The sequence below is a fragment of the Rattus norvegicus genome, chromosome 4, assembly GCF_036323735.1.
Source record: "Rattus norvegicus strain BN/NHsdMcwi chromosome 4, GRCr8, whole genome shotgun sequence".
NCBI classification, from domain to species: domain Eukaryota; kingdom Metazoa; phylum Chordata; class Mammalia; order Rodentia; family Muridae; genus Rattus; species Rattus norvegicus.
In genome coordinates this window covers 46,936,229-46,948,736 of record NC_086022.1, presented here as the reverse complement: position 1 = coordinate 46,948,736, position 12,508 = coordinate 46,936,229, and the positions used below count along the sequence as shown (strand labels likewise).

Sequence of the window (12,508 nt, the reverse complement as noted above, 5' to 3'; positions counted from 1 at the left end):
TAAACTAAAATTTTTAAAAAGTGAAGCTTGAGATATTTTTCAACTTTTATAAAAAACCAAGCCATTAGATAATGATTTTGTTATTCTGCTATTTCTGGATCTGTGATTTTTACACTGAAATGCTAAGTTCTATTCTTTATGAAAAATGGCTCTCAAATGTCCTGAAATATTCTATAAAAATTTCTCATTGAATGAAGTCTAAGAAATTCTATTTATATTTTAGCTGATATGAAATTCTTGCTTACAGTAGATATTGGTTCAACAGAATTCATCCACAAGATTAAATTAGGAATGAGCTTTTCCAAAAGAGCTTACTAGTCAAGCCTACTTTTTGTTAAGGCGCTATTAACTATACATTAAGGTGAAATCTAGCAGTTCGAAATTATTTGCATAACAAGATTTCTTAAGTCAGTTATATTATAGGAGGGGAAAATATTTTAAGCTGCTCATATATAAATTACATTTAGCATTTGAACTGCAAACACCTGTACCTCACAAAACACCAGGGATTAATAGACTCTAAAAACCAATGGCAAAATTTAGGAAAAAAAAAATTAAGACAGCTAGATTTCCATAGAAAAATCTGACATTATATGCTTTTATTCTTCATGACACAGGTTTTCTTTCAACTCTGTGAACTATAGGCTATTCATTTATTTACTCACTGAACCATTTTACTAGTTGCATGCAGGGTACTGGCAGGTGCTATGGATGACATCACTTCTGTACTTATAGAACAAGGAAGAAAAGTAAACCAGAGAGCATTAAAAAAAAATTGTACTTAGTACCAATGATGATTTATTAAGTTCAAGAGAGATTAAATGAGCCAATAATCTGAACTGAATTGCAAGAATAACATTTCTATCTTTTTAAAAAATGACTTGTTTTTATTTTATGTTCACTGGTGTTTTGCCTACATGTGTTTCTATGTGAGGGTGTTGGAACCCCGGAACCAGAGTTACAAAAAGTTGTGAGTTTCCATGTGGGTGCTGGGAATTGAACACAAGTCCTCTGAAGAGCCAATTACTACTCATATTTACAAATATATTCACAAAGTTCAGCAGAACCTAAGGCCAAGAGATAAACCTACTCAAGATGTTAGAAAAGGACCAGAGCATGATTAAACAGCATATATGAAAAGTGTCACAATTTTCCAAGTAGAAAGGAATACAAAGCCACTAGTTTGGGATGGCTCCAAGCTCCCTGAGTGTGGGGGTTGGAGAGGTGCATCATCATGCCAAGCACTAGGCACTGGTATTTTTTGAGACTATAGAAAAGAATAGTTTGAATATAAGTAGCCAGAGGAATTAATCTACAAACGCCCCCCCAACACACACACACACACACACACACACACACACACACACACACACACACACACACACACACTTGCCCATAGCGAATGCAACAGAAAGGAAAAAACAGATCTGACACAATTTCTAGGTCTCTTAACTTTAATTTTTATTTCTTTCTTAAATGCTACTATTGACCTAACTGTACTATTTGATTGGTGAAATTCTGTTACAACCTGATAATCTTGTCAACCCAGAGATTATGAACTCAATACTAACATAATTATTTTTTACAAACAAGAAACAAATTATTTGTGTAAGACATTTTTGATCATGATCATAAAGATGACAAAATTTTGCTCTAAGGTACAGGTCAAGCAGAAAAGAATTTAACAAAGCAAACTTGAAATATAGGACCTACGTGACTACAGCAATGAGAACAGGGATGTATAGAAATGGAGGGGGCCAGAGATAAAGCTTAGTTGGAAGGAGGCTTGACAAAGTCCAGGCTTCATCCCCAGCTTTAAACTCAGCAAGACAGAGTGCATGGTACAAGTAGGAGGACCAAAAGTTCAAGGTCATCCTCCACTCGATATACTGTTCCAGGCTCACTAATGCTGCAGTACCAAGAGCAGCCGCCATAGAAGTGTGCTCACTGGTCCAGGGAGAAAACTCTCTCAACTATTACTGTCCTCCTTCAGCAGAGTTTGAGAATGGTTCTCTTTGAGCTCTATATAACAATTTCATACAGTGTCAAATTCACGAAAATGCTTTATTATACAATTCAAATGAACTAAGAAAGAATAAGAAAGAAAAACTCTTTCTGGCTTGGAGTTTCTATAACTATGTAAAATTTACAGAGTCACACTATGACAAATTAATGCTGTTAAGGAACTTCATAGTTTCTTCAGCTAAATTTACTTCCTTATTAACACTGTGGCCAAAAGAAATTAAGCCATAAAAATCACAGTACATTCAGCCTAGTGTCCTAGATACTTTCCCCCTTCTGTTTGTTTGTTTTTGAGAGAGAGTTTCCCTGTGTAGCTCTGACTGGCTCGTAACTCAGAAAATCAAGCTAAACTTGGTCGGACTGAAACTTTTTCCTCCTGATCAGCCTTCAGGGTAGTGGGATTACAGGTATGCCTACAACGCCCAGTCAATCTCTTTCTGTTGTTGCTTTCTATAGGCTGGCCTCAGACCTAGAGATCCTCCAGCCCCAGTTTCCTCAGTACTTAGATTACAAATCTGCTCTGCCACACCCAACTACGAATTTCTAAAATGTCTCATCTCACAGGACCAGTAAGAAACTATAAAGCAGCAGCACACAATGTTCACATTACATAAAAATAAACTTCTTTTTAAAAGTGATGAAAACAGAAGTTTACCAGTTAACATTTTCACTAAGTATAAAACATAAATTTAGAACCTACAAAGAACCACTGCTTCCTTTTTAAAAATAAACAAATTGAAAACCAAGATATAAAACCAGGATAGTTCTACAATCAACTTCAAGGGAACATAATGTCATTAAGTATGCAAGCAAACCTGAATTCTGACAAACTTAGGTTTAAAGTTCACCTCTGCCATTTCCCTCCTATATAAGGCTTTTAAAATCTTAATTTACTTACAGGTAAAGGGTAATAAAACTATCTACTTCAAACTTAAAAAAGAAAATGCAACCTATTTTTCTTATGTGATAAGCACATACAAACTACAGTATTACACATCATAGTACCTCCCCTTCTTTAGACCTAAAATCTAAACAAAAACTCAAGTGTAAAAAGTATTTAAAACTTACTCCTGAAAATCACAAGCAAGGAAATAACAATAGAGAAGCATGATTTAAGAACTGGTCTTAAATATTACAATTGAATCCATTTCTGATCCATATGGAACACCCTCCTTCTAAAACAGTACAAGTCTACTGGGTAATAAAAGTGACAAGAACACTGTTTTCAATTTACTGGGTTATTTAAATTTCACTAGAAAGTTAAGCCACTGATTTCTTCAATTTAGAAAATACTGTTATAAAATCTGAATGTGAATCCCACCCTAAGAATTCTCTTCTCACTATCTTCCAAGTCAATTGAGCGCTTAAAAAGTACATGAAAGAAAACAAAACATGAAAAAAAATCCCTCCAAGAACTTTCAAACATTATTTTTCCTGTAGTGTGCACTGGTATATTTTCAATTAACAGCTTAACACTATTCAATGTTACTGTACAGCAACTTTTATGGACTTAAGAGTCTAACTCTGTGAATTAAAGTATGTTTGCCCCCATTTTGTTAGGTTATCTACCCTTAGTGGTTCTCTAACACCCAACTAAAATTGAGTATGTTTCCCACACCGGTGTACTTTATCTGGAACTTAAAAACTAAGCTAAGGTCAGACATTTCCAAAGTGCACCACACTCATGTCAGTCAAGTCTTAAGTTTCAAAAAACGTCTCGGTCTTTTCCAGAAAATATTCAAAATGTATAGAGTTCCCCTCACAGTACTCGCCCCTAGGTATGAGGTCGCCCTCAGTCGCCAAAGAAAATGGGCAAGAGTCTCAGTTCAATCAGATTTCGTATCACAAATGTGAGAACTTGAGTCCTGCATTTGGTCCCAGTGCTGTCACAGCATTTAACACACAGTAAAAGGAGTTGCACCCGCTCGCCCTCTTCGGAGTTGGTCCTATCAGGAAGATGGGATGTCACCAAATCTGCCCCAAGGGGGGGAAGCGGCCAAGTTGGACAGAAAACAACTATTGGGGGGAGGTGTCTTTGTGAACAATACTGCCTTCCGGGGAACATGGGAGCAGCAATTAAAAAAAAAAAAGGTAATGACAATATTAATAAAAGAAATGGATGGCAGGGGGTTGGAGGGAAAGGGGGCGGGATGTAGAAACTGCGACCTCCAGAGGGAAGGAAACACCCTGGAGAACCAGGAAGCACTTCGCGTTGGGGAGGAGAAACTGCAGGAAAAAGTGAGGGTCGGCTAAGCCGTTTCCCCCTCCCGCCCGCCTCACGGCGAAAGCCCCAGGCCAGGCGGCGCCGCTCCGCTGTCGGCCGCTCCCCAGCCCGGACCCCTAGGGCCCGGTCCCGCCACCCCCGCTCCGGCCCGCGGCCGCCCGGCTCCGCTTCCTATTTTCGGAGCACACACCCTACAAGGAGCGGAGGGGCCCGGCCTCCGGGAGCCGAGGCAGCACCCCGCTCGAGAGGCGCAGGCGTGCGGCCCACCACCAGAGCCCGCCCGGGGTCAGATTCCAGCCCTTGCGTCTCAGCTCTCGGTCCCGTCCGCCCTGCTCTTCACCGCCGCGGCGCCTACCTTCTCCTCATCGGACAACTGCTCCTCCAGATCCGCCATCTTCCTTCTGGCGACAAACCGTGGCGCTGGTGGCAGCAGCGGCCACCTGACTTCCCCCTTTCCGTGCGGTCTTCCGCGCCGCGCGCCCCCGCCAAGGGAGGGGCCCGCCGCCCAGGCCGCCGCGCACGCGCCCCGGAGCTCCGCCTCCCGGATCCAAGCCACTGCGCACACGCCCGGGAGCTCCGCCTTCCTCAAGCCGCCGCGCACGCGCCCCAGAGCTCCGCCTCCCTCCCCTGATCGCAGGCCTGAGCGCCACTGTGCGCGTGCGCAGCGCCTCCAAAGTCGGATTGCTATGGTATCTTCTGTCATCCTGCTCTGGTGCCTTCTCTACCCAATGATGACCATATGGACCAGGTTGGCGATGAGTACATTCTGAGCCCATGACTTTGTTCCCACCAAGTCCTGAACGCTGCCAACAAAAAATGTGAAAAGCTGTACCAATTTAAAACATTTTTAAGTATTAGGAAAAATACTGTTTTAATTAAAATAGGCACACACAATCCAGTCCATAATTGAAAGATTACTTTTGATATATTCATTTATTCATCCAAAACTATTTATTGGTCTTTTATAATAGGAAGGCCCTGGTGCTAGTTCTTAGGAATAAGAAAAGGAGGAAAAAAAAAAACCCAGACAAACCTAAATCCCAGAGAAACTGCTCTTAAGCTCACCTCTATTAATTAGACATTAAGTTAGGGAAGGCATTGTACTCTTGGAAGGAAATAAAATGTTAAGTTAGCCTTGGATGTGTACCCTCATGAACTGGCTATCCAGAATACTTACAGGACATTCACTAGAAATTTCAATTTCATGCAACCAATTTTTAGGTAAATATCCTATGAAGGATTTGAAACATTCTAAAAACATTATTTATTGTTTTCACATTTTACTGGCTGTCTCATTTTTATTTGCTAAATCTGGCAGCTCTACTACTGAAGCTTCAATTATTAAAAAAAAAAAAAAAGTAAGGATGAAGTCAAAGCTGACACAAGAAGCAGCCAGAAACATTGTTAAAATTGAGTTGCTAGTTCAGTAGACCTGAGTGGACCAGAGAATCTATATTTCTTACAGGTTCCCAAGTACGAGGAGTGCTATTCATCTGAAAACTACCCTTTGTTTGTGGAGGACTTAGAATTTAGCTAGGAGTTAAGACTTTAATAATTAGAAAGTGAGAAGCCATTGAAGGCATTCGGACAGTGTCACGACATGAACGGAACATGCTTGGCAGTGTCAGTCTGACAGCTGTGTGTAAATAACAGGTAAGAGTGCCCTTAAGAGTTCAAATAGCTATTTGGGTCCAAAAACACTATCATTAAGTGACTTACTAAAGTGTTCGTTTGCAGAACAGAAGAGGAAGCTGACACTCGAGGGAGCTGAAAGTGTCCAGTTGAAGATAAACCCATGGAGACAGTATGCAAGTTAATAAAGTACAGTGTCTGGCCAAAACTCTCAGGAGCGACAAATCAATATCAATTTCCTCTTTTATAGTTTCTAAACCCTCGCTTTATTTATTGCTCCCGGCAATTGTGTGTGCTCAAGTATTACTGTACCTCCAAACCAAAGTTCAGTAATTTAACCAACGCTGCATGCTCCCACATGACTGAATCCTAGGCATTTTTTCAACATCCCATATTCTTTCCACTGCCAGAACTTTCTCCCTTTCTCCACAGAATAAAACTTAATGGAGGTACCCTCTCTGGCATGCCAGCAATCCAGTTCACAGCACCTGCTTCATCAACAATCTCTCTGGAATTCAGGGTTTTCCCTCCAATGTTGTTCCTGTTGACTTAGCATTTTATATTTTGTGCGGTGGGTACTCAGTAAATGTTGCATAGTAACTTACGGGCGGCACTGCTCTTTACAAGCTTCGCCAAAAATCTCATACGGTTTTGCAATAATCTGAGTCAGAGTATGTTTCTAGCTGTGTCTTTGGTCATATTCTACATATGGTTCCCATAGTAATTCAAAGAGCAGTTAATTACCTATAATGTTGAATAGTCCCTATTGTAATCTCTTAATGCTACCTTCTTGATACAGCTAAAGAGAATTGCCGAATTTAAGTGACATGTATTTGGAAGGGATTTCAGTAGGTATGAATAAGAACTGATTGTTACACGACTGCATGAAGAAACGTGCTGGTATCTTTGCCTCTGGTGCTTCATAATCAAGAGGTAAGCAAAAGTTTCCTTACACAGTTCTACCCACATGAGAACTTCTACCCCCTTTCTCTCTAAGATAAGTTTTATTTACTCCTTGAGAATATTAGAGAATATATTTTGATCTTATCGAATCCCTTCCTCCCTCCCCAACTTCACCCACATCCTCTCATGATCTTTCTATTTAATTTTCAAACTCAATACTCTTTTGCTTTTTGGTGGTTGGGCCTGTCTTTTTAAGATTGCTTTAAAAAATATTCTTTTAAAATGTGTATTGGTGTTTTGCCTGCATTTATGTCTGTGTGAGGGTGCCAGATCCCCTGGAACTGGGGTTACAGACAGTTGTGTGTGACCACATGGGTGCTGGGAATTAGCAGCCAGTGTTCTTAACCACTGAACCATCTCTTCAGAACTGCTTTCTTTTTCTCAATTTCCTGTCGATATGCTCAAAGTCTGTAGCTATATTTTAAATTTATCATGAAGGTTGGTGGGATGGCTCAGCAGATAAAGGTGTTTGCCAACAAGCCCGATAATCTGAGTTCGATCACGGATCTCCAGAACCCACACAGTAACATGAGTGAACCAACTTCTCTAAGTTGTCTTCCAACATACACACATACTGTGGCATGCACCTCCCACAAACTTACTGTGGACAGAGGTTACCTGATTTCATAGACACAAAATCTTGGGATCCATTACTGTGGAGCAGTTTCCTTGGAGATTAAAATTCTTTGTCCCAAGTCTAGTTGAGTTAACTAGTGGGTTGAATGGAGTTATTTACAGGAGTATGGTGGCTCCATTGGGAGGGTAGCCATACCAGCCTGGGTAATGACTCATAAGAGTAGCCCTCTGAGAGGTGTCTGTGTGATCTGTAGACAGTGAGTCTCCTTTCTCCACTGATGTGATAACTGCTCATATAATGTGTAAAGCGCAAGAACAAGACTTGTGACTTTTGTTTACTTCTCGAGCCTTGTAAATTTCATTACTTCCTGACGCTTCCTATGACTCCTGCTGGAAAGGAGTGTTTTGATTCTGAGAATATAGCTACAAAAACCCTCATTGAATCTTGCAATGTCTTTTTTTGTCCTCCCAGACTCCTGTGTAAAGTTTTCCATTGATTTTTTTGTCATATACCCTAGTGCAAAGACATTCATATTTTATACTTATTAACATCTAGGGTCTGCTTTTTTTTAAGCTCCAGTTAGCCTTGGGAGACTTACTCTGACTGTTCTCATTTATTTTCATTTGCAGTTGGAGATATTACTGGTGCCGCTCTTACAGGCCTGTTCTATGGACTTACTGAGATCACAGGCAGTGTGCTTAGCATCCGGGTCAGCATTAAGATAAGTCTTAATGATGTTAGTTATTGTCATCACAGTACCATCTGGTCTTCGAGACCATGGCCTATGTCTTTATTAGCTTCTGGCATATCTAGTGTGTGGAGCATAAGCATTTGAAGAGAAATGTTGTTGGAATGCATATCCAGCTATTCATTTCACATACCTGAATGGGAATTTAAAATTGTGCTAGTAGTCAGGTGGTGGTTTCAAGTGTCCTAAAATGAAGTTTGGGGATTCCAGAACACGGCAGCAAACAATTCTCTTAGAGAGTCCCAAGTTATTCAATTTCCACTTAACTAACTCTGTAATTGATTTTTTTTAACTCTTTAATTTCCCTGTCACTGTAAATTTAAGTCTTCAGTGTTGTTATATGTTCCAAATGAATCACAGATGATGGGTAAGCCCTAATGTGATCCGTTAGGGCAAATCAAGAAAGTATTAAATTTTATATTATCACCTATTACTAACGTACAATAGTTTAGGCATACAAACAAAACAAAACATAGTTTACTTCTTCCCTATCCCTTTCTCTCTCCTTTCCCCAGAAATAACCACTAACCTGAGTCGCATGCTTGTTATTTCTACACATTCTTCTTTCTTTCCATTCAGTTTTTCTGTCTGATAGCCATATAATAGAGTCTTAAAATACATTTATACAATGAATTATTATCATTTTGATAGTTTTATAAATACCATGGGTAGAGAACATTAGACCAATTACTGATAAAAGCATAAAACAAACAAGATAAAACAAAAACAACATTAAAACCACCCACCTTTACCTCCATGACAATGGAACTTTTGAAGCATGAGGGAAATCTTACTGGATTCTTTTTTTATTTTTTCAACCTGGAGGGACAAAGCAACCTAGTACACCGATATGAAAAGATAGGTCAAATATCTTTAAATGTGTATTGGTAAAGCACCATTAATGACAATGATTTTTTTCTTGGCTGTCTGTGAGGAGAGCCTGGGGAAGGGGAATGTATATGAATGTGCTCTACTGGGCAAGTACATATGGGAGCCAGAGGTTGATGGGATGTCCCCAGTTACTTCTCTGCCTTACTTTAGTTGGGGACTATCACTGAACCTGGAGCTGACCAGCAAGCTGTGCAGATCCACTGTCTCCAGAATCTAGCACTAGGATTACAGTCGTGGTGCTACACCTAGTTTGTGTGTGTGTGTGTGTGTGTGTGTGTGTGTGTGTGTGTGTGTGTGTGTGTGTTTGGATGATTATTTTTTCTTTTAACATGATTTGGGGATCCAAATCCAGTTCTTCATGTTTGTACAACAACCATTTAACCCCCTGAGCCATCTCTCCAGCCTGGGATTGGAAACTTAAAACTTTTGCTTGACTCATTAGTAGCAACATAGCAAAAAACAAGATTGTCTCTCCCCAAAACCACTGCTATCACCCAGAGGACCAGTTCAAGGAATTGCAGTAGTGTCTGCCGAGATCCCTTCCTCTTGATTCTTTCCGAGTACCACAGTGACTCAAGTCAACTGAAAAATGTTTCCATGGCTGGCATTCTCTTTACAAGTGACCTTAATCACCACTGCAGATAATCTCTCACAGGAGCCTCCCACTGTAGATCTGATGCTTTGCTAGAATGTAGGGCTATGTGCTCGGGTCACTTCCTGTGCTGCTTGTAACACGTTTTGATCCACGATGGGTAGATGCTGAGCTATTCACACATACTGTTGGGGGCTAGAGGGTAGAGTATCAAGTCTCGTAATAGTTTCTTTTGTGAGTTGCTTTTGATGACAACAGCTATGAAGGACACTCTAAATGCTCTCAGCAGATAACCTCAGAACACTTTTTATGATTTTCTTACTTCAGGGCTTTCTTACTTCAGGGCTTTCTTACTTCAGGGCTTTCTTACTTCAGTATCTGTGATTTTTGGAAAGATTGAACTTGTGCTAGTGGACTGCTAAGCACAGGACTGGGAGTTTGACTCCATGGATCCTCTGGGTAGTTCCTCACCAATAGCTGTCAGAACACACACACACACACACACACACACACACACACACACACACACACACACACCACCCTCCAAATCAAACAAAAACCAGTTACCTTGCTTCAGAACAGTACAACTCAGAAATAAAATTCACACCATTGTAATACTAGGCAAAAGATGTGAACTCGCAAATTCATCTGTTTAAATGTATTTCTTAGTCTGCAACATTACATAGCTCATGACTAAATGCAAACTTTATTTTTGTAATTCTTTTTTATTTTGAGCTTTGAAGTTATAGGTTTCCTCATGGTATTTTTATATCTTCTTAGTTTGGGTTGGTTCTCACTCCATTTTAAATATTATTCTTTTTTAAAGATTTTTTTAATTAACTTTTATTTGTATGAGCACACTGTAGCTGTCTTCAGACACACCAGAAGAGGGCATCGGATCCCATTACAGATGGTTGTGAGCCACCATGTGGTTGCTGGGAATTGAACTCAGGACCTCTGGAAGAGCAGTCAGTGCTCTTAACCACTGAGCCATCTCTCCAGCCCTAAATATTATTCTTTTTTTTATTTTTTTTATTATTATTTTTTTATTATTTTTTTTTTTATTAACTTGAGTATTTCTTATATACATTTCAAGTGTTATTCCCTTTCCCGGTTTCCGGGCAAACATCCCCTTCCCCCCTCCCCTTCCTTATGGGTGTCTCCCTCCCAACCCTCCCCCCATTGCCGCCCTCCCCCCATAGTCTAGTTCACTGGGGGTTCAGTCTTAGCAGGACCCAGGGCTTCCCCTTCCACTGGTGCTCTTACTAGGATATTCATTGCTACCTATGGGGTCAGAGTCCAGGGTCAGTCCATGTATAGTATTTAGGTAGTGGCTTAGTCCCTGGAAGCTCTGGTTGCTTGACATTGTTGTACTTTTGGGGTCTCGAGCCCCTTCAAGCTCTTCCAGTTCTTTCTCTGATTCCTTCAACGGGGGACCTATTCTCAGTTCAGTGGTTTGCTGCTGGCATTCGCCTCTGTATTTGCTGTATTCTGGCAGTGTCTCTCAGGAGCGATCTACATCCGGCTCCTGTCGGTCTGCACTTCTTTGCTTCATCCATCTTGTCCAATTGGGTGGCTGTATATGTATGGGCCACCTGTGGGGCAGGCTCTGAATGGGTGTTCCTTCAGTCTCTGTTTTAATCTTTGCCTCTCCCTTCCCAGCCAAGGGTATTCTTTTTCCTCATTTAAAGAAGGAGTGAAGCATTCACATTTTGATCATCCGTCTTGAGTTTCCTTTGTTCTAGGGATCTAGGGTAATTCAAGCATTTGGGCTAATAGCCACTTATCAATGAGTGCATACCATGTATGTCTTTCTGTGATTGGGTTAGCTCACTCAGGATGATGTTTTCCAGTTCCAACCATTTGCCTACGAATTTCATAAACTCGTTGTTTTTGATAGCTGAGTAATATTCCATTGTGTAGATGTACCACATTTTCTGTATCCATTCCTCTGTTGAAGGGCATCTGGGTTCTTTCCATTTTCTGGCTATTATAAATAAGGCTGCGATGAACATAGTGGAGCACGTGTCTCTTTTATATGTTGAGGCATCTTTTGGGTATATGCCCAAGAGAGGTATAGCTGGATCCTCAGGCATTTCAATGTCCAATTTTCTGAGGAACCTCCAGACTGATTTCCAGAATGGTTTTACCAGTCTGCAATCCCACCAACAATGGAGGAGTGTTCCTCTTTCTCCACATCCTCGCCAGCATCTGCTGTCAGCTGAGTTTTTGATCTTAGCCATTCTCACTGGTGTGAGGTGAAATCTCAGGGTTGTTTTGATTTGCATTTCCCTTATGACTAAAGATGTTGAACATTTCTTTAGGTGTTTCTCAGCCATTCGGCATTCCTCAGCTGTGAATTCTTTGTTTAGCTCTGAACCCCATTTTTAATAGGGTTATTTGTTTCCCTGCGGTCTAACTTCTTGAGTTCTTTGTATATTTTGGATATAAGGCCTCTATCTGTTGTAGGATTGGTAAAGATCTTTTCCCAATCTGTTGGTTGCCGTTTTGTCCTAACCACAGTGTCCTTTGCCTTACAGAAGCTTTGCAGTTTTATGAGATCCCATTTGTCGATTCTTGATCTTAGAGCATAAGCCATTGGTGTTTTGTTCAAGAAATTTTTTCCAGTGCCCATGTGTTCCAGATGCTTCCCTAGTTTTTCTTCTATAAGTTTGAGTGTGTCTGGTTTGATGTGGAGGTCCTTGATCCACTTGGACTTAAGCTTTGTACAGGGTGATAAGCATGGATCGATCTGCATTCTTCTACATGTTGACCTCCAGTTGAACCAGCACCATTTGCTGAAAATGCTATCTTTTTTCCATTGGATGGTTTTGGATCCTTTGTCAAAAATCAAGTGAC

General features: G+C 40.6%; 1 protein-coding gene across 1 annotated transcript in view; it reads right to left on the bottom strand.

Annotated features, from left to right (window-relative positions):
- The window catches only part of Capza2 (capping actin protein of muscle Z-line subunit alpha 2), a 35,891-nt gene extending 31,194 nt beyond the window's left edge, over positions 1–4,697 (bottom strand). Inside the window, exon 1 of the mRNA NM_001009180.3 lies at positions 4,602–4,697. Within this exon, the coding sequence (NP_001009180.1) occupies positions 4,602–4,640 (39 nt within the window). The 5' untranslated portion in view covers positions 4,641–4,697. The remainder of the gene's footprint in view (positions 1–4,601) is intronic.
- Between the last annotated feature and the right edge of the window lie 7,811 nt (positions 4,698–12,508).